Source organism: Mirounga leonina, unplaced genomic scaffold, assembly GCF_011800145.1.
Source record: "Mirounga leonina isolate KUSES-001 unplaced genomic scaffold, KU_Mleo_1.0 Mir_152, whole genome shotgun sequence".
NCBI lineage: Eukaryota > Metazoa > Chordata > Mammalia > Carnivora > Phocidae > Mirounga > Mirounga leonina.
In genome coordinates, this window is record NW_023270380.1 from 6,711,381 (window position 1) to 6,734,737 (window position 23,357).

General features: G+C 41.8%; 1 protein-coding gene across 3 annotated transcripts in view; it reads right to left on the bottom strand.

Moving 5' to 3' along the window:
• Positions 1-12,067, bottom strand: part of ERO1B (endoplasmic reticulum oxidoreductase 1 beta) — a 60,839-nt gene extending 48,772 nt beyond the window's left edge. Inside the window, exons 1-2 of one of the 3 annotated variants that reach the window (XM_035008515.1) lie at positions 11,774-12,067; positions 2,406-2,525 (exon numbers count right to left, since the gene is read on the bottom strand). In XM_035008515.1, the coding sequence (XP_034864406.1) occupies positions 2,406-2,525; positions 11,774-11,875 (222 nt within the window). In that variant the 5' untranslated portion in view covers positions 11,876-12,067. The remainder of the gene's footprint in view (positions 1-2,405; positions 2,526-11,773) is intronic. The other 2 variants (XM_035008514.1, XM_035008516.1) reach the window with 2 other exon arrangements.
• Between the last annotated feature and the right edge of the window lie 11,290 nt (positions 12,068-23,357).

Sequence of the window (23,357 nt, forward strand, 5' to 3'; positions counted from 1 at the left end):
TCACTTTTTACTTCTTCCAACTCTACTGCCCTATTCCAAACCCCTATCCCCTTCCATCTGGTCTCACGCAAAAACCTCCTACATGGTTTCTCTATTTCCTGTCTCACACCCTGACAGTCTATTTTGTACAAATCCCACCAAAAGCTTATCAACTTACACTAAAATTCAACATCCTTATGTGCTGAACAAGGCCCATAATAATTTTTTTTTTTAATCTGGCTCCTACCTACCTTTCCAACTCTCCATATCTCACTCACTTTGCTCCAGCTATACCAGTCTTCTTATTCCTCAAACACTCTAAACCTTTATGCCTGCATTCAAGACCTTTATACCTGAGGTTCTACTCCCCTTCCCTGGAATGTTCTCTTTCCATGTCTTGTCATGGCTTTCACATTATGTAAGTCTTTACTCAAATGGCAGAGCATGAATACCTTCCTTTCCTGATCATCTTCTTCAAAAATAAAAGCTTTAAAATAAAAATAAAGCTACCTACCTTCCCCACCCCATTAACTTACTCTTTCTATCTCCTACTTTATTTTTCTCCATAGCACTTATCTTATAACCATCTGAAATTATATTTTATTGTTTATTGTTTGCCTTCCTAATCAGAATAAAAGTTTCATGAACTCAGTCTTTGTGTTATTCACTATTGTATCCACAGAACTTAGAATAGTGCCTACTGCAGGACGCCTGGGTGGCTTAGTTGGTTAAGCATCTGCCTTCAGCTCAGGTCATGATCCCAGGGTCCTGGGATCTAGTCTTGCTCAGCGGCAAGTCTGCTTCTCCCTCTGCCTGCCACTCCCCCTGCTTGTGCTCTCTTTCTCTCTCTCTGACAAATAAACAAAATCTTAAAAAAAAAAAAGGAAAACTCAAAAAAAAAAAAAAGAATAGCACCTACTGCAAAGTAATCATTCAATAAATATTTGGTGAATAAAGGAACGGAATGGATAGTACAAGAAATTGTAAATACCAACTACAGCAGCCAACTGAGCAGGTGACAGGGGTAGACTGTTGCTTCTACCTCTGTATCCTTGCTTGCTCACTCATAAGTATGTATGCACATGTTTAAAATGAACCTATTCTCTTTGCTTTCCTTTTCTGCCACTAGTGTATGGAGAGTACACTGGTGGCGGTTAAATGTCCTTTTTGTTTAATTTATAGGTTGGCAGAACTAGAAAAGGAATAGATGTCACCTGAATATCCTGGACTTGGAGACAAATGCATTAACTAGATCACTGCATTACCCTCCGTTGGGCAAGTATGAGGATACCCCCATTACATATAGAGTAATTTCATCAAATTGGTTAGAACATTTTCTTAGAACACTGTTATTTTTGCCTATCCAACTTTCATTTTTCCTTCTTCTGTAATGTCCCCTGATATTCCTTTGAGAAACAATCACTCCCCCCATATATTTATGCAAATAGGATTGTTAACCAAAGTGTCTTTCCCTCTTTTGGTCAATTAGACCAATTAGACACCTGTATAAGTGTTTTTCCAGAAATTTGAGACAAATTTCTCCCAGAAATTTGACACCTGTATAAAGTGTTGCAAAATATGGGAAACTGTGCCAAAATTTTCGTGGTGACATAAAAAGAATGGCCATTAGTTCCTGCTCTAATTATTTTTTATCCTCAGAAATATTTAAAGACTAAGACAGCTATATAGAATCAGGATAAAAAAGAAAACCATGCTCAGTTTTTAAAATAAACTAAAAATGAAAATCAAAGAAATTATAAACCCATTTGAATATTGAGAGCAAGAGCACAGCAAAGCATAACAGCTGCTTTAAAATACTGTTGTTCAATTTAAAATACTGCACTTTTGAATATTGCCTTATTGGTGCTACCTTTAAACTATCATTGGTTTTTTATTTTGTAAAGGTCTAGAGTAGATGGTTCGATTTAAGAACCTACTCCGCAGTATTACTACGAAAGGTGTTCTGCTTGTACCCTCAGCCTGGTCTGGCAGCCCTTCCAGTGAGCTCCCCGGGAAATGCCTGCTGCTGCGGTGCTTACACTGTGAACAGCGCTAACACAGGCCAGGGCCATCAGCACAACACAGAGCTTGGGGAGGGCTCTAGAGGGCGGAGCCTAAGTTACAACGAAGGCGGACGAAGGCTGACGAGTAAGTCTGCAGCATTTCCAGCTTCTGTGGAAGGAGTCTCTGTCTCAAAACCAAAACTGAAAGATGAGGAATTCCCCAAACATAAGAAGAGGGTTCAGGTTCTTAGTGTTCAAAAAGATGATCAGGTTTCACTACAGTACTTAATATAGTCCACTGACAAAAAGCGCAGAGGGTGCTGAGAAGTCAAAACGGGTTTTCAAAAGGGTCATAAAAGTCACATCTGTAAACAGCTATGTAAAAATCTTTGCTACTAACGGAATCAAAAATTGTAACTATACCTTGTAATAACGGAAGTAGTCTCGCTCTTGCAATTTTTTTATTTTGGGGAAGATTTTGAAGGTGTTAAAGTTATCAATGCTATCAATATCACACAGGCAATCATCCAGGACTCCGGTGACCTAGGGGGGGAAATATATATAAAATTTAAAATATGTAAATTATAGATATTCCAAGCTTAACAAATCTGTACTATTATATAAAAAGATAATTTATTCATTCAAGGTAACTAGTCTTTGTTAAGATACATAACATTAAAGGGGTGCCTAGGTGGCTCAGTCAGTTAAGCCTCTGCCTTCAGCTCAGGTCGTGATCCCAAGGTCCTGGGATCGAGCCCCGTGTCAGGCTCCCTGCTCAGCGGGGAGTCTGCTTCTCCCTCTCTCTACCACTATCCCATTTGCTCTCTAATAAATAAAATCCTTTATAAAAAAAGATACATAACATTAAAGCAATCATTTATTTTTACCATGGCCGATTAAGTAAAAAACAATATAAGGATTAGCTATACCTATTCTGAAGAACTAAGCATTATTGTTGAGTAGCTAGAGAAATATATTGAATGTTCCTTCCCTTCCCCAAACATACATAAAATCCGAGAAGTAGGCGGAATGCTAAAGCAATTTCTTCCAAGACTAACCTAAAAGTCATAGACTGTAATAATATTGCTGTAGTAACACTACCTTTCTTTTCTACTGCCATTTATGAAACACTTATGTGATAGGCATAGTGATAAGAACATTATGTTACCTCATTTATTCTTGAAATATTCTATGAAATAGGTATTATTATCCTCATTTTACACATAAGAGAATTAAGGCTTAACATGGTTAAAATAACTTTTCCAAAGTAGAAATGAGACTTAGTCCCAAGTCAATCGCACTTAAAAATGCATGCTTTATCGACTACTCAAAGTATACATTAACTGAACAGAAATTGATGTTTACAAAATGAGTTCAGAATCCAAAACTTCCATAAAACATTCTTCAGCTAAACTTAAAAATGGGACTCACTGACATCCACATCTTGGATGAATCTTCAGGGAATCAGGCTGAGTGAAAAAAGCCAACCCCAAAAGGTACATGCTTATGGGATTTCATTTATACAACATTTTTGAAATGGAGAACAGTTTATTGGTTGCCAGGGCTTAAGGACTGGAGTAGGGATAGGAGTTGGAGTCGGGGGGCGGGGGGTAAAAAGGAGGTAAGTGCGGTTTTAAAAAGGCAAGAGGGGGGGCACCTAGGTGGCTCAGTCAGTTGAGCTTCTGACTCTTGGTTTCGGCTCAAGTCACGATCTCAGGGTTGTGAGACTGAGCCCTATGATGGGCTCCGTGCTCAGTGGAGAGTCTGAGATTCTCTCTCTCCCTCTTTCTTTGCCCCTCACCACTCCCTCTCTAAAAAAACTAACTTTCTTAAGGGCAAGAAGAAGGATCCTTGTGGTGATGAAATTGTTCAGTATCTTGACTATGGTGGTGGATACACAAACCTAAACGTGTGATAAAAGTGAACAGAATACATACAGACACAAGTGAGACTAGAGGGAAGCTGAATAAGATCAGCAGAGTACATCAATGTCAATGACCTGGTGATAATATTGCACTGTATGTATGCAAAATAGTACTGTTGGGGAAAACCAGATACAGTGTAGGTGGTTTTTTTTTTTTTTTTTTTTTGGTATTTCTTACAACTTAATGGAACTTACAATTATCTCAATTAAAATTAAAATTTAAAAACAAAAATGGGACCTATGTTGTTAAAGATCATTTGTATGATCCATTGGAGGAATTTATGCAAAGATGATCAGAAAATGGAAACCAGAACTTCCCAGTTGTTACTTTCTCATGCTTTTCCCCTAGGAATGCAAATGTGTTCCCAAACTCCCTACACCATAAAGAGTCAGAGGTATATTATCTTTAAAGAACAAAGGATCGTTAACAACAATTTTGGCTCTAGAATTCCAGATGCTTTACTATCCTAGTTACTAAGATCCTGTCACTAACTCTATTGAATTTCATTCCATTTCTCTAGCTTACTATTTATAAAACTTCAAATTCTAAGTAATTGCAGGGGGTGGGGGCAGTAGAAACACCAACTGACAACTTTTTAGGTTTTAAAAATATTTTATCCAGTGATTGCTCTTTCTTACAAATTTTTCTTAAATTGTGGCTTTTTAGTAAACCACCATATTTTGGGGTTTTTAAAAATATTTTAATTGTGGTAGAGGCTGGGGTAAGGTATACAAAATTATCATGTTTATTTCTAACTCTTAAAGACAACTACTAAGACAAAAACCTGCATATCACCAAAATTTTTAAAAACAGAAATAGAGGGGTGCCTGGGTGCCTCACTGGTTGAGTATCTGACTCTTGGTTTCAGCTCAGCTCATGATCTCAGGGTCTTGGGATGGAGCCTCAGCCTGTCCCTTCAGGCTCCCTGCTCAGCAAGGAACCTGCTTCTCGCCCCCTCCCTACCCCACCTCTTTCTAAAATAAATAATCTTTAAAAATAGGGGCGCTTGGGTGGCTCAGTCGTTAAGCACCTGCCTTTGGCTCAGGTCATGATCCCAGGGTCCTGGGATCGAGCCCCGCATCGGGCTCCCTGCTCCACGGGAAGCCTGCTTCTCCCTCTCCCACTCCCCCTGCTTGTGTTCCCTCTCTCGCTGTGTCTCTCTCTGTCAAATAAATAAATAAAATCTTTAAAAAAATAAATAAAAAATAAAAATAATAGAATACGGCTATTATCTTTCAAGTCCCTTTCTAATTATAGCCATCTCCCTCCCCCTGGAGGTAGAATTATTTTTGTTAATTTCTTTATTTTTCCTTCTAATTTCATCACAAACGATATATCCCTAAACAATATAGAGGGTTTGTTTTTGAACCTTAATATTAATGGCATCTATTGTGTGAACTATATTGTGCTATACTTCTTTTGCTAATATTTTGACAGCTGCCCACCATAACGAGTTTTATGCTCATTTTACCCTGCTATAAATGTTGCATTATATGAAAATATCACAATGTATTTGTTCTATTGTTGACCTGTAAGGTAGGCAAAATAATGCCCCCCAAAGATATCCATGCCCTAATTCCTGAAGCCTGTGAATATGTTACTGTACACAGCAGAAGTGACTCTGCAGATGTGATTAAGGATCTTGAGATGCTAAGATTATACTGGATTATTTAAGTGGACTCAATACTAAGATCCTTGTAAGAGGAAGACAAGTGTCAGAGTCAGACTGGAAGATGCTGCATTACTGGCTTTTAAGACAGGGGAAGAGGACATATGCCAGGAACAAAGCAGCCTCTAGAAGCTTGGAAAAGGGAAGGAATGATTCTCCCCTAGAGCCTCCAGAAGAAATGCAGCCTTGTTGATACCTTGGTTTTATCCCTGTAAAACCCATCTGCAGACTCCTGGCCTACATACAGCATTATGTGATCATAAATTTGTATTGTTTTAAGCCACTAAATTTGTGGCAATTTGTTACAGCAGCAAGAGGAAACTAATGCAATCCGTACTTCGGTTGTTTCCAGATTAAGTTAAAGAATAATGCTACACAAATGTATTTTTCATTATCTCCCTATATATATATGTGTGTGTAAGAGTTTCTCCACCTTATATGCTTACAAGTGGAATTACTATAGCTCATTTTCAAAATAGGTATATCAATTTATAATCCTACCAACAGCAGACAGAAGTTACTGCTAAATCCTATCCTTACCAATATTTGATATTTTTTTTAATTTTTGCCAATCTAGTAAGCATGAAAGGGTATCTGATTTTTGTACTAATGAAGTATAATGTTTTATGTTCTATAAGACATTTGTATTTCTTCTTGTGTGAAATACCTGTCTTTTTTTCATTTTTCTACTGGGTTGTCTTTTTCATATTAACATGCAGGAATCGATACTTGTTCCCTATTCTAGTACATTCTTCTGGAACTCCAACCAGACATATTATATTAGACCATGTCTCTTAAGCTCTCTTTAAAATTTACTATCCCATTTTTTCTCTGAGCTTCATTCTGAATAATTCATTTGCTTTTATTTTCCATTCATTTATTGATTCACTCATTCATTCATTCAACATACTTGAGGATCTACCTAATATAAGCCTTGCACTGTTCTAACTGCTGGGAGTGCAGAAGTAGTAGAAAGAAAGAAAGAAAGAAAAAAAACCGAAAAAAATCTCTGCCCTCCATGAGCTTACATTCTCATAGGAAAGAAAAAAAAAAAAAGAATGAGCCAAGTACAGTCTGTCAGATGGTAATAAAGTAATAGGAAAACCAGGGAATGCAGACAGGCATTGCAGGACTGAGCTGCTACTATTTTTAAAAGGAGAGTTACAAAAGGTCTCGTGAAATTTTGGCAATACTTGAAGGAGGAAAAGGAACAAGCCACACAATTTGGGAGAGTGAGGGGAAAGCACTCCAGGCTTTGGAAACACAAAATATAAATGCCTTGAGGCAGTCAGCTGGCCCAAAGTTTCTGAGGAACAATGAGGACTCCGTAGTAGGTGAAAAGGAAAAATAGGAGACCATTATAAGGCTTTGGCTTTAATGGAACTTGGGGTTTTCTCACATCAACCAATTCTCCAACTCTCCAACACCAACTGGGTGCCCAATTCAGTTCTGATACCATCTGGAGTTAGAGCAGACCTCACAAATTAAGGGCTCAGTCACAAAGACTGTCCCCACTTTAGGTATCAGTCCAAAGTTCCAAGCCACCTACTTGTGACTTGTGACTGACCAGCTATAAATTGGGGGTTCCCACGACTATCTTCTCAAGTTCAGTAATTTGCAATGGCTTACAGAACCAGGGAAACACTTGTTTTCTGGTTTATTGTAAAGGACACAACTCAGGAAGTGCCAAATAGGATAGATAGGGGCATAGGGCAAGGTATTGGGGGGTGCAAGTATAGACCTTCCCTGCCTCCGAGCCCCCCTCCCAGCAAGGGTCTGTATTCACCCACCTGGAAACTCATCAATCTTGTTTTAAGAGCTTTTACAGAGCTCAATCTCTAGCACCCCTCTCCCCATCCCAGTGGTCATGGGTGGGGTTGAAAGAGGAGAAACAAGCAAAGGATACCAGAAAGACCTGAAAGACAAGACAAAAATCAGAAAAGTACATCCTGGAAGCCCAAAGAAAAAAGTATTTCAAGGAGAGTAAGTGATGAACTGTGGGGAAAAAATGCTGTCTATAGATAAAGCTAAGGTTTCAAAACTATTGGCTTTAACGACAAGGAAGACATTAGTGACCTTGACCAGAGCAGTTTCTGAGGAGTGGTAGGGGCAAAAGTCTGACTGGAGTAGGCTGAAGAGAGGACCAGAATGGAAGGAATAAGGATAATTCATTTGAGGAGTTTCTCTATAGAGGAGGACAGAAAAATGGAGCGGAGCCAGGAAGAGATGGGCGGATCAAGAGAGAACTGTAAACTAGAATTAACACTATGTTTTAGGATGACAGTACCAGTCCATCAGACAAGGAAAAATTAATGATCTAGGAGAGAAAGGGAAGATTTGCTTGAGCCATGTCCTTGACAGAAGGAATGGGACCTAATATACGAGAGAGGGATTAGCCTTTGATAAGAGTTCACAGTTCATCTACGGTAATCCTTTGGAAGTCATGATGTGTGCGTACAGAGACTAATAGGTAAACACATGGATTACATTGATTACTCCAATTTTGTTAGTGAAGTACGAAGCTAAGAAAAGGGAAAGTGTTGGAAAATTAAGTAGAAAAAGACATAAAATGGTTGCCTGATTCATAATCATTTCTTCTGCTGGATGTAATCAGCTATCTAATCCATCCATTCAGTTTTTAATTTCAGCTCTAGAAATCCCATCACATTATGTTTTAATTTTTTTTTTTTTATCATTCTTTAAAATCTCTTGTTCCCTTTCCATACTTTCAGGTCAAGGTCTCTGTCTCTGCCAGCCACCCCTTTGTATTTAAATTTACTATGTTTAATGTGTTTAAATTAGCTCCGATATTTTCAGAATCTAAGGTCATCACAGGTCTTTTTCCATAGTCTATATTTCTAGTACCTCATTCATGGTGCCTAGTGTTTGGTGATTTTTGACTATTAGCTGCTTATTCTCCTCGGCACTAGATCTTCAAGAGTTCTTTAGGGCCTGGGTTGAAAATAAATTCCTCCAGAGGGGATGGATATTCGCTCTTACCAGTAAACTGGGGGCATACCCACCTAGGTCTGCTACAAAATAAATTTTCCACTTGAAGCTTTTCCTAGCATAGGTGGCATGAATTTGGCCTGCAAACCTTTGTAAGAGCTGGCTCATGGTTATAGATTCTCAAGGGAGTCTTTTCCCCCTTCCCTAGCAAGTTTCTTACTTTTCCCTTATTCCTGGTAGGACTCATTTCTCATACTGAGGATGTAGCTCTTTGGAGTTCAAGCTTTATGGTGGGGTCTCCTTTTAGTTTTCTCTCTTTGGGCACACACTGAGCCTTTATTTCTCGTCCATACCACACCAAGGAGCTATTACAGCAGAAAGTCAAGATCTTCAGGGTTGGGGGAAAATCCTCTGGGTAATGGACTGGAACAACACTATTTGAGTCTCAAGATCAGCTTTCCACTGGGAACAGGGGGACTCTATGTATTCTCTGATTTCATGCCACCTCAGATGCATTTAGAAAGACTTAAAAATACATCTGACTAAAATTACTTCTTTATAGGAAGATTAACTTGTCATACCACTTATATTCACTAGGTCTTTCCTTTGTAGTGCTTCCCAGACTACAAAGCACATTTGCATTTAATTTATAAGAAAACGGGGTATGAAGGGTGCCTGGGTCGCTCAGTTGGTTAAACATCTGACTTTGGCTCAGGTCATGATCTCTGGTTCCTGGGATCAAGCCCCAAGTTGTTCTCCCTCTGCTCCCCACCTCCCCCTCCCCGCCCCCCACCAGCTCATGCTCTGTCTCACATAAAATCTTTTTTTTTTTTTTAAAGATTTTTATTTTTATTTATTTGAGACAGAGAGAATGAGAGACAGAGAGCATGAGAGGGAGGAGGGTCAGAGGGAGAAGCAGACTCCCTGCCGAGCAGGGAGCCCAATGCGGGACTCGATCCTGGGACTCCAGGATCATGACCCGAGCTGAAGGCAGTCGCTTAACCAACTGAGCCACCCAGGCGCCCCTCACATAAAATCTTAAAAAAAAAAAAAAGAAAGAAAGAAAAAGGGGTTTGAGATATACAAATGCCTATCATTTTATGTGCTCAAAAATAACTTTATGCTTTCATTCCAAGGAGACATATTCAATGTATTCCTCTCCTTAAATGATTTCTTATAAATGGACATATTTAAAAAAAAATCTAATTATTCCCTTTATGCTTTACTGGGCTTCCCCCCCCCCCCTTCCAATTTAGTATACATAAGAGAAGTGAAAGAACTATCTTATTTCCACTTTATTTTCCTGGGTCTCCCTCTGCTTTATTTTAATACCCTAAAGAAGCAAGCATGCTGAGATGTACTGTACAGAAGAAAAGAGGGCCTACTAGGGCTCCAGTTTAATCTTGTGCACTTAAGAAGTGATATTAGTCATGTAAGCTTTTTGAACTTCAGTTACCTCAATAGGCGCACTTCTGGGAGACAGATCCAATAAAATGAGATAATATATATTTAAACATGTTGGAATTAAAATACTATCTATAATATGCTCCAACACTATATTAGAAAATACCACTGGAAACAAAAACCAAATGTATCCATTTTTGAGGACTGTTTGGCACAACGCTACTTTGAATATGCACAAATCTTTAATTTTGGAACTATATGTATTCACTTGGACATGATAAAATAACATATATTCTTTGGGATAAAAGAAAAGTACACATGCAATTATAAAACAGTAACACATGTAATTAGTAGATGAAAAAACCTGAAGTTTCCAGATTGATGACAAAGTATACAATTAATATAGGCTATAAAAAGAAAAAATGAGAAAAATCTCCTTTTAGAAAAATATCTAAATGTATATTCCACCCAAACACTATCACCCAACCAGTAGCTAGAAAACAATTTGCTAAAGACAATTTGGAAAATTTACTTTTTAGAAGATTTCCAGATTTCCACTATTTCAGTGTTTTCTAAGCAGGGTTCAAAAGGTAGTTCAGAGGATAACTGCATTACAGTTACTTACAAACAAGGTCTGTTTAAAATTGCTGATCCCTGGGTCGCATCCAGATCCACTAAATCAGAACATGTGGCAGGGGGGCCGGAGAATCTGCATTTTTAACATGCTCACCAACACCGAAACCAAGTCTGCCCCTTTTTTTTTTTTAACCAAATCATTCATTTAAAAAAATATTCACACAAATAGGATATTCAGGCTTTCTGGGATTTAGTGCACAACACTGTAACGCCATGAAAAAAAGTATGTGAATAAAGTCAGAAAAACACGTTTACACGGTTACACTCGTAGCTTCAGTTTTTCTCAGCAATGAGCATTACTTGCTTCAAATGACATCTCCCCTCATTATCGAGCCACCTGAGACACCTCTCTCTCTCTCTCTCTCTCTCTCTCAGCAGTTTTGCCACTTTGTAGCAGGTGCAGACAAGGCATAGCAGCACCTGGCAGGCTATTCAAATTCTTCGTAGAAAGAAGCAAACAGGGCTCGCAAGGCAAAGGCTCTGGTTTCCAAAACCCTCGATTTCCAGCGTAGTGAGAACACTTCGGTAATAAAGGTTTCACAAAGGCAGCCCCTAAATTCTAACTTACTCTCCAGCCATCACCTCATTACTGATAGGCCTTGTAAGGCCAGACACAGCCCCCCCACCAGTTTCTTACTTGGGCTCACCTGGAGATGCCACAAGTTGGGTAAAAAATACAGCAGTCCCAAGCAAGGAAAGATGCTAGAGCAAGGGTAGAAGCCGAGGGGCTCTCTAGTCCAAAAGTTCAAGGAAGTTAGGTCTTGTCCCCCTCCCTACCCACTCCACTTTTGCGGGGCGCGGGGATCCACCTCCCCTCCCTCCCCGTTGAAGGGGAGGGCTTCACCCTTTCTACCGCGCGTTCCCTTCCCCAAACAGCTGATGACGTTTTCATTCCCATCTCATCTCCCGCCACACTCCCAGCCGCTTAAAAAATCAGAAAGAAAAGCGAAAACACCTCAGGGGACCGTCACCATCTTCCTCTTTTTACTGCCATCGCCCCACGAGCGTCGCCATCCCCGCACACACCGCAAGCGGTTCGCAGACATTTCCTGGACGTGACGGTTCGGGTTCCAGCCCCCAGCCCTTCCCGCTCGCCAGAAGCCCCTCGGGGTCCGGCCCCAGCCCTCCCCGCGCCCCGGCTGCGGCCCGTTCGCCGCTACCGCTGGCGTTCGGCCGGGCGTCCCCGCCCCGCCATCACTCGGGCTCACCTGGGCCTCGACGACGCTCGGGAGGAAGCTCAGGGTGACCAGCAGCTGCACTGCGGCCGCCGCCCCCTGCCCGGCGCCGGCCCGCCGGGCCCCCCGGTTCATGCTGACCTCTCCCCCCACCGCGGCCGGCCGGGCCCCTCGGGGCCGGGGAACGGCGGGAGGCCCGGGTGACGACCCAAGCGGACGGTTCCCGGCGGCTGAGAGACTCCAGGGTCAGAGGTCTGCACGCCCGTCCGGAGGCGGGGCCCACTCTCCCCAGCTCCCCGCAGCTGCGAGTGAGGCTGGAGAGCCGAGCGCCCCCACTTCATCCCCTAGGCGGCCCCGCCCCTGGCTTCCCCTTGCCCCGGCCACGCCCCCTCCGAGCGCGGCGCCTTGTGGGAGTTGTGGTCCCCGCGCGGCCGCGAGCCGGCCTCCTGCCGGAAGGCGGGGCCGGCGGCCGGGAGAACCCGGGAACTACAGCAGCGGAGGCCGCTCCGCCTCCCCCGGGGGCCTCGGGCTCCACGGCGGCCAATGAGGCAGGACCACGCGGGCCTCCAAAACAAGAGGAGGTGCGTGTGGGGCTCCCTCCCCTCGGCGGGCCGCCGAGCCGCGCCCCCTCCCCGGACAGTTGCTCCTGGAAACCGGGCGGGGGGTTATCCCCGTGTGGTGGTTCCCTGACGCCGCCCAGCCGGGAGGCTCCAGGATGCGCCCGGAACCTAGGCAAATTAGGAACGGGCGCTGCGGGATCTTCGGCTTCCGAGCCAGAGCGCTTTCTTTGTCTCATTCAGTGTTCTGTAGCCTCAGATCTACCGCAACTGCCTTATTAAGCCACCTGCGACCTGGACAGGTGGCTCGGGCTCCTCTTTCATTTCATACCCGCAGCCGTGGATGTCATCCTCTTCCTCGTCCCATTCCCACTCCTCTGTTGAGGCAAACATGATGCACGTTGAAGAATGGGAACAAACGCAAAAGTTTATAATAATGTATAGGAATGGGGATAAACACACAGAAGCTCCTGGAGTGATACAGACTGGCTTCAGCTCCCACCTCTAAAACATCCTAGATTATTACGTGGCTCCAGACTTACTGAAGTTACTTAACCTCTGTGAGTCTCAATTTGTTCATCTGTAAGTGTATAACACCCACCTCAAACACTGTTTTAGGATTACATAAGATTATATACATAAAAGGCTTAGTATGGTGCCTAGCACAAAGGAAGTGTTCAATCAATGATAGCTGTTATTTATAGTAATAGCCTTGATTTCTAGAAAACTAGCAATACATCAGCTTACATATATGCAGTGTGTATTAGATTCCCATTGCTTCTATAACAAATTACCATAAATTTAGTGGCTTTAAACAAAACAAATTTATTATCTTAGGGGTCTGAAGTTCTGAAGATCAGAAGTCCAAATTAGATCAGCAGGGCTGCATCTTCTAAGGACTTTAGGGGACAATATGTTTCCTTGCTTTTCCCAGCTTCTAGAAGCCACCTGCATTCCTTAGCTCATAACTGTGCACCACACTGTCACATCTTCACTCCCTCGGCTTCCATTGTCACATGCCTTCTCTTGCCGACCCTAACTCTACTGTCTCCTTCTCATAAAGACCCCTGTGATTACATAGGGCCCACCCAGATAATCCAGGATGATCTCCCCACCTCAAAATTCTTTCTTTAATAATTTTTCTGGAGACAGAGCTTGTTTATTGGGTATGTGGGTGGGTGCCAGTCCCCAAAATTCTTAATCACATGGTGTTGCCATATAGGGTAACACATTCACAGGTTTGGGGGATTAGGATGTACACATTTTGGGGGGACATTAATCAGCCAACACTAGTGTGTTATACCTTTCTGAGCATTTTCATAATTTGAGGTGACCGTGCAAAATGAAAATGCAGGGTCCTGGTTCAAAAGATGCTAAGAATTTCAAGACAGTGACAGCAGAGCATTCAACCAGGTGCAGGGCCCTTCTGAGCACAGAGGCCCGTGTGACTGCACAGGCAGCATGCCCAGAAGCCAGCCACATCAGTCCTCTTCCTCTTCAGCAGCTTAAAAACAACGAACTGACTCTTTCAGCTACTTTTCTTTTTTTTTTTTAAGATTTTATTTATTTATTTGACAGAGAAAGAGAGAGCACAAATAGGCAGAGTGGCAGGCAGAGGGAGAGGGAGAGGCAGACTCTCTGCTGAGCAGGGAGCCAGATGTGGGGCTCGATCCCAGGACCCCAGGATCATGACCTGAGCCAAAGGCAGCCGCTTAACCAACTGAGCCACCCAGGCGCCCCGACTCTTTCAGCTACTTTTCTACATTTCCTCTTCTTTTCTTTGCCAAACCTCTATTTTCTATTCTCCCATTCCCTTCTGTCCCTCATATAAATGTGTTCTGTCCCCATCCTTCTGCTAAAGCTTTTCTCTTATCAGATCCAGTGGAGTGGTTTTTCAAGATTTCTCATCTCTGCACTACGTTTGATTTTTATTGGTAACACATACTTTGTGGGATTACGTTATTTAAAAATCCTGGGAATTTTTTGTCATTTTTTTTAAAAAAAGACTAGATTATAAATTTTCTTCTTATAAAATCTCAGGTCCTTTAGTGGACCTTTCATCTCAGGTCTTTTAGTGCTTGTGAAATTAAGGGCAGCAACCACGGTCTGTAGTTAGAGCCCCTCTAGATTTGTCCCTGCAGCACAATTTGAGTGGTCAGTCAACAGAAGGAGGAAAGGGGTCACTCCAGCGCAGGGGTCCAATAGCTATTGTCTTCCTGGTTACCTAACCCAGGAAGTAACAGCAACAACAATACCCCCATTCGTTTCCAGCTCAGATGCCTGACACAAAACTTCTGGGGACAAATGGGTTTTTTTCCTGGCAAGTGAAATTAGAAATTGTCGGCGTTTTGCCTGAGATGCATTCCTAATGACGTCTGCTGAGATCTGTCTTACTGTTAATTGTTATGGGTGTTAGGAGGGGCGTTGTTCCTTTGTGAACAGACTGCTCCTTTTGTTCTCTCCCCTGGCCTCTTTGTGGACTTTGCTTTTCCGAAAATCAACTGCACTGAAACCAGCGTTGTGCAAAATACCTGTGATGTCACCCCTGCTTCCTGCACAGTTCCACAATGATGCTCAGTTTGAACCTTTCCACCTCTAACGCTGTGGCTGGAAGTTGTAACAGAGGAAAGAAAGTGCCGACGCTAACCCTCATTGGTTGAAAGCCACAAAAACCAGCTCCTGCTAAACTTTTTAAGAAAGAATAGCAAATGACAAAAATGTAGAAGCACTTACAGTACCAAGAAAGATTTCGCTGCTCACTCCTCCAGAAAGGCAAGTTCATCAGGACAGCGTTCAGAGACGCTAAGCAGAGTCTTTTCCAGGGCACTGCCATTGGACCCATGCCAATTGCTTTTAGTCCTTTGTCCTTCCTACCAAAATTCAAATTCCTTCTAGAATTTAGCTTGGAGGAAGGGAGCAAGGCCCTTGGCTGAGAACCCTACAAGTTTACAGAGAATGAGCAAGAGGTTACACAAATCAACAATGAGTGCTACTACCTTCAATTCTTAATAGAAAGGGAAGCGGGGGGGGCACCTGGGTGGCTTGGCTCTTGATTTTGACTCAGATAGTGATCTCGGGGTCATGGGATGGTAATTCCACTAGGGCTCTATTTCCCGTGATTATTAATGGAGCCAAACAGTATCAGCCTATGTGTGTGGAGGACCACCTGTGTGCTTCAGGTTTTAAATGAAGTGTCAAAATGTGCTTAAGGTTAATCTTACTCGTACTTGAAATGTACACACACTGACAACACGCACAAAACCAAATTTATATTTGTTGCAGAATCTCTCCATTTAGCTCTCAAATACAAATGATTCCCCATCTCTCTCTATCCCTTTGTTTCCCCTCCCCTCCTTTGTCCACGCCATACCTCTCTCTTCTCTGAGAGGGTGGCCTAATTATCTCATCCCGGTAATCTAGAGTGAGTCTTCCAGAGTCCTATTGCTGTTCCTACCCATGACATTCATTTAGCGCCAACAATCTGCTATTCTGTATTAGGAGTTAGCTTTTGCTGTGTATATGCATATTCTACACATCTAGATAGTAAAGTTTCAGAAGACTCTGTCTTCTCATACTATATTCTCTTTAGTGGCTATCTCTGTTCCCATGAACAGTAGTTGATAAATATTTGTTGATTGGTTAATATTTCTTACAATCTCAATTTCTCTTAGAAGACATCTGTCTCAGAACCAATCCTAGATGGGGTACCCCTAAACGCTTCCAGGGGACAGCTGGGAAATAGCATCATTGGACTGGAACATTCCTGGAGAAGGCAGTAAGATGAAACCGACAGCCTTTCATTAAAGGCAAGGGATTCCAGTTTCTTAAACAGAGGTGTTTTGGGGGCACTATCAAAAAGACTGAGGACAGTAACAGACTTGTCAGAGGATGGGTTGAAACCAATTACTGGAAATTCATTACTTTAAGCATTGAAGGTTTATTCTCTCAAACACTATTTGCAATGTCTATACCCAAGTTTCTTGAAGCAATGGCATGAGAATGGTCTTGAGCAGATTACTATAATGCTTAAGAGACTTTGCACTGACTCTTTAGGTTTCCAAGATAACATCAAATGTATTGTGTTTCTTTGGTGATTTTTTGGCTTGGTGAACTTGCAACTTCTAGTGAAGGAAATCGTTGATGCATGGTTCCAAATAAAAGTCAAGGTAATGGGGTGGAAATTTAATAACATCAGTAATTTTCACTCCTGATAGCAAGCTGAATTGTGATTAATGAACCAGCTGAGTAGAGGCAATCTGTTGTGTTTAAACAAGTGTATTTGCAGATAGTCCTGGCGTGTTAACAACCTGCCATGGCAATTTTTTTAGAAGTGGATTTCCACCTGTAACTTAGTTAATAGAGGGAATTTTGGCTTGGTGATAGGATTTCTTGAATTTTACTGAGACCATCTCTTCCCCTGTTCTTTTGACAAGGGATAGGGATTAAAAGTAATTAAAATGAAAGAACTTGGCTGGCCTCTGGCTTGCTATTAGTTACCTACCTAAAGCATTCACTGTTTTTCTTTAATATTTGCTCAGCTGTGACATGCTCAAGTATTTTCACTTAACAGCATTAAAGCTGATAAACTGGAGCAAGTTAGAATTATTTCCATTTCTAAAGGAGTTTACGCAGAGATGTATTCAGTTTGCATAAAACCCTCTTTTACATAACAAATATATAGCATTATGCTAGAAGTTAACATATAATGTGATCAGAGGGGAAATCTATTAAATGTGATAACTGGGAAAACTAGAATCATTATTTTGCCAATTTCACTCTCCCACCTAATGTCTATAATGCAAAAGACTTCACAAAATCCCAAGGTTCTGTGTCACTTGCCTGCACGTTGGGACTGTCTGACTTTGGTCCAGCTCCCACTCCAGTCCACTCTGCATAGGATCCAGGGCACAACACATGAGGGCGAACACCGCGAATGTTCTTAGGATGTGAGGATGAACATTACAGGAAGTAGAGAGGGACAAGGTCATGGCGACGGTGAGGGCAGGTAGGGAAAGGCAGAGAAGGTCATAGGAGGTCATCAGTGGCTGCTGGAGGTGTTTCTGTGTTGGCCCTGACTGAGTTCTTCTCTCCTGTCAATGTGTTCCCATGCAGTCATTGGAACCTCAAGAAGTTTCATTTTTTTCCAAAGTCAGGTGCTTTTTCCCGAGTTCAGTCTCATGTGGATATTGAGTTGCTTCATCCTTGCTTTGTGCTGCTGGTTCTTTTCCAAGGCTCACATTCACACTTCCTCCCCCACTGCCGCCCTGCTGGCTCCTCGTCCCCATTCCCTCTCGCCCTAGAGTCTGGTTTTGATTGTGTCTGCTCCCTACCTCCTGTGCCTCAGCCCCTCTCACTCGCCGACATCTTGATTCAGATTTGGATTCCATGTGGCCTTAACAGAGTCACATACTTGCTGGCTTCCATTTTGTATTATTTTCCTTCTTCTGTTTAGGGACTTCTGATAATCCCTCATAGATACACAGACTTCAAGGATCGTCTTCTTCTACTTGAGCAGGATGTCCATCCTGCATTTGGAATCTTACATAAAATCCTGTGCTCTTCTCTGAAAAAAAAAAAAAAAGAGGAGCATAGCCTATACTCTGTAAGGCATGGTAAGTGCCTCTTACCTGATACATCTTAGGGTCTGAATCCCAGTGGGATTCTCATTGTTTGACACTGTCCACAATCACCCACAGGAGCAGGATGAGCCACCATACTAAACTACATCCTTGGGACTCCTCTAGTCCCCCAAGAATGAAATGGGTCATTTATGCCTCCCCTTTCTTCCATGATCCCAGGGATTCACTATTTTGCTATATAATGAAATCAACTGGGACACCTGGGTGGCTCAGTCAGTTAAGCGTCCAACTCTTGATTTCAGCTCAGGTCCTGATCTCAGGGTCCTGGGATGGAGCCCCACATTGGGCTCTGAGTTCAGTATGGAATCTGAGTGGGATTCTCTCTCCCTCTCCCTCTGCCCCCACCCTAAATAAATAAATAAATAAATAAATAAATAAATAAATCTTTAAAAAAAATAAAATCAACTACAATTTCTTAGAAAATACTACCAATTTTTTACCAGGCTGCAATTGCCACTGGGTTATAAAACAATTAGAAAACACAAAGATATTCAGTTATTTTAAAGATACCTTTACAATTACATGAGACAATCTCTCCCCTAATTTTCAGGTTCTGTTTTTAAAATGTCTTAAAATCTTATGCTCCTATGGGGCACCTGGGTGGCTCAGTTGGTTAAGCGACTGCCTTCGGCTCAGGTCATGATCCTGGAGTCCCTGGATTGAGTCCCGTGTTGGGCTCCTGCTCAGCAGGGAGTCTGCTTCTCCCTCTGACCCTCTCATGCTCTCTCTCTCTATCTCATTCTCTCTCTCAAATAAATAAATAAAATCTTTAAAAAAAAAAAATCTCATGCTCCTAGTCTGTGGTGCTTTTTTCAGACATCCCTGGGTTTATCATACCACTAAATTAGAGTGATTCTCGCTGTACAAAATTATTTATCAAAGAAGTCCTCATATCAAAAGCCTTCATCATGCTATTTTAATTGTCATGTATAAAAATTTACTAATTTATCAAGAATGCTCTAAGATTTTTAGTGACAGAACACTTTGGAAATTAGAAGTCCCATGTCTTCAAAAACCTATGTTTATATCTGAAAGCTTTGTGAAATTATTTTTTAATAGAGTAGTTTTAGGCTCACAGCACAATGGAGTGGAAAATACAGTTCCATATACCCCTCCCACCAACCTACATGCCCTCCCAAATTATCAACATCCCCCATCAGAATGGTACATTTGTTACAATCAGTGTACCAACACTGATTGGGTGATTAACACCCAATGCCCATAGTTTATATTAGAGTTTATTTTTTTGTGTGTTACACATTCTATGAGTTTTGACAAATGTGTAATGACATGCATCCACCCTTGTCGTATCAGATGGCATAGTTTCACTGCCTTAAAAATCCCATGCTCCACCTATTCGTTCCTCTCTCCTCAGTGAAATCATTTTTTTAATAAACTTTCCTGCCCCGAGGTTCATGTCACAAATGCAAAAATCCGTATCAGTCGGAATAAATTCTAACCACGTAGAAAAACAAAGCAAAACATCAAATTCATTAACATGAAATGATTTCTCTTCACTCTGTATGATGTGATTTCAAGAGGGAAAAAAAAAAGATGTGTAGTGGTATCCAGTTATCTTACTAAACATTAATGATTACCAACTCAATCTTCTGACCAAAATTATGAAGCAGGAGGGTGGGATTTTGAATGTAGCAATACGGATATCTTGTGCTAAGGCAGAGACAAGAGAAATGTCTATAACACTGTCAAGGTTATGGAAGCAAATGAAGATACAGGGCACCTGGGTGGCTCAGTTGGTTAAGCATCTGCCTTCGGCTCGGGTCATGATCCCAGGATCCTGGGATCCAGCCCCGCAGTGGGCTCCCTGCTTGGTGGGGAGTCTGCTTCTCCCTCTGCCTCTGCCTGCCATTCCCTCTGCTTGTGCTCTCTCTCTCTTTCTCTTTCTCTCTTGCTGTCAAATAAATAAATAAAATCTTAAAAAAAGAAAGAAAGAAAATGAAGATGCAGGACCTTCCTTTGGGATAGCACCCTATAGCTCAGACTCCCTATAACCTTCTATACTCTCACCTATGAAAGGACTAGTGCTTCATACCAGGATTAGCTGAGGATTCTCTGCCCCTCAACCTACTGCACAAGATATTTATGCCATCTGCTTGTTCCATTTTGTATCTATGTAAAAAAGCCTAATTCCGATTTATATTTTTTGAGTAACAACTGGAAAATCTCTTGACTGTCCCAAAGAGTAATTTTGAATAGAAAACTACTAATGTGTTTTTGCTGATGAATTTCTATGACGTAGAGGAATAAAGTAGTCACTTCCTTGGCACTGGAGCTAAGGAAAGACCACCACTCAGCAGGGGCGGTTATAAGGGAGCATAAGCATCAAATGAATGATGAGACCAGGTGATTTTTGAGAGTTTTTCAATCCTGACTTTTCACCTAAAAAACAGTGCTCTACCAAGCCTTTTTTTTCAACCAATGAACAAACAAAAAGCCTTTTCCTAACATCATTTAAACATTTTAGAATTATCCCTTCCAATTTGCAGCATGAGCATCAGTATCAGCAATTCAGTAAATGGCCCATTATCCCGTGTTCCCACATTTAATAGCTTGAACTGGAAAGTAGCTATAAATTGCAAATTGAATGAATGGAGCAATCAGCAGCCATATATTACCAAATTTTGAAATAGACTAGATTACACATACTGATGCCCAGGAAACAGGACTGTAGTACACTTTGAGAAAAAAAAATAGCAAGAAAAACTTTCTGACTCAAAGATCTAAACTAACAACTAGCTGATGTTTAGATAAAAAGAACTAATTATTGTGGGGTTATTTTAATAGGGTTGATGGTTAAGGAAAACACTTTAAAATGTCCAGATAACAGTGTCAGAAAGAACTATTTGGGAGAAAACCACCAGGCTGTCTTGGAATATTAGTACACCATTGTGTCACTGTTCATGGCAACAGCATTAGCAACATGAGGACTTTTCATGTTATAAAGATACCCTTTCCATCCCAGAGTCAGTATCTCTACCATGACTATCTTTGTATTTAAAAAAGAAGTATGTTAACCAGAAATTTTATTTCATTTCCAAAAAGCATACAGAAACCAAAGTATAGCCATGTCTCCCACCCCCTCACCTACCCACCAACCTGCGTCTGCCTTTTCTCCTTTGCCTCCACCCATTACACCCCAGCTCTGTTCCCTTTGCTAACCAAAGGGCATTGCTCTAACAATTCTCTCATTGTGTTCTGCATGATGGATTTCCCACTCTGCAGACGGATTCCATCAATATGTAAAAACATGTTGCAAGTACTCCCACCTTTTAAAAACACTTTCTTGACCCTATTTCTGCCATGTCTTTCTTCCTACAGAACACTCCTTAAAATAGTTAACTATATTTGCCGTGTCCAATTCTGCTCCTCCTGTTCTCTCATTAACCCACTTTAATTGTTTGTCCCCACTGACCCCACCAAAACTGCTCTTATGGAAGCTCCCCACTGACTTCTTTATTGCTATATCCAAGATCAGTTCTCAGTTCTCATTGACCTGACCTAAAGCAGCATTGGGCACTGCTGAGCACCTTCTCCTTGAAACACTTTCTTCACTTGACTTCCCCTGGTTTTGCTCCTACCCCTTAGTTTCTTTCCTCTCAATATTTTTGCTGGTTTGTCCTCATTTCCATGGCCTCTAAATATGACCTTCTTGGGGCACCTGGGGGGTGCAGTCAGTTAAGACTACAACTCTTGGGGCACCTGGGTGGCTCAGTTGGTCAAATGCCTTTGGCTCAGGTCATGATCCCGGGTCCGGGATCAAGCCTCATGCCTGGCTCCCTGCTCAGCGGGAAGTCTGCTTCTCCCTCTCCCTCTGCTTGCTGCTCCCCCTGCTTGTGTTCTCTCTCTCTGTAAAATAAATAAATGAAATCTTAAAAAAAAAAAAAATTCCGATTCTTGATTTTGGCTCAGGTCATGAGCTCAGAGTTGTGAGATCAAGCCTTGCATCAGGCTCTGCACTCAGTGGGGAACCTGCTTGAGATTTTCTCTCTCCCTCTCCCATTGCCCCTCCCTCCCTCCCCCCACTCATGAGCGCTCTCTCTCTCTCTCAAATGAATAAATAAATCTTTAAGTATGGCCTTTTCTTTTGTTATTTACTCTCACTCCCTTGGCGATTTCTTCCCATCACTTTGAATGCTGTCATATGTTAGTGGCTCCCAAATTTCTATCTCTAGTTTAGACCTCTGCATTCAGTTATAGACATATGTCCATCTGCCCCCCTGATACATTTGCTTTGATGTCTAATAAGCATCCTGCTCCAACATACTCTTCTTGACATCTTTGCCTTGTCAGGAAATGGCAACTCCCTACTTCCGGTGAGTCAGCCCCAAATTCTTGATGTTTTATTGTCCTTTCTCTTTCTTTCTTTCTCACCCCAATCTGGTCCAATAGAAAATCCTGCTGCTCTTTCTTAGTTCAAGCCACCATTGTTTCTCATGCAGATCACTGCAAAAGCCTCCTAACTGGTCCTCCTGCTTCTTTCCACACTTGCCTTTAATTTTTTCTCAACCAAACACTATAGCACTCTTGTTAAAACATACATCAGATCACGTCATTTCTCTGCCTATAACCCTTCAAAGGCTCCCTCCTTGCTCCTCATAAAAAGCCTGAGTGTTTACAGTGACCTCATGTGATCTGACCCTCATTATTCTCCACTTGATCTTAGCCAAAAGTCCAAGAAGTGATGACCCTCATTATTCTCTAACCTCATCTCTATTTACTTTCTCCTCAGCATGTTCATCCTCAGCCAGATTTGCCTCTTTGCTGTTCTTCAAACATACTGAGCAAGCTTCCACCAACCTTTGCAACTCCTGTTCTCTGCCTGGCATACTCTCCTTCAACTACCAAATACCTATGTGGCCTGCTCCTCCACCTTTTTCAGATACTCACTCAAAATTCCATTTCTTGGAGTACCTTCCATGCCTAGAATTGTAATTCCCCCTGCCCTGATACTTCCTCTCTTTTCTCTGCTTTATTTTCTCCTTAGCACTATTCTTCAATACTACCTGTTTTACTTATCTTGTTTATTTCCTTTCTTTTCAACTAAAAAAGTAAGATTCCTCTGCATACAGAATAGCACCTGACACGTAGTAATCGCTCAATAACTATTTGTTGAACAGATCAGTTAGCAGTGTAGACTTTATGCCAAGAGTTTTCTAACCCATAATACGGACATGTCCTACAATCCTCATTTACAAAAAATAAACTTGTGAGCAGTTAGGATAATACAATTGCCCTGGCCAAGGATGAGAGTAGGGTTCCTGTTTAGAATAGCTGAAACAATGCATGGGGACAAAGAGTGAAAGTAACCCCTGAAAGATTTTTCTGGTGCTCCAGGTCATGGGAGAGTACTGAGGGGAAGTACTGTCCAAGACCGTTATACTATTCTTGGTTCAGACTCAT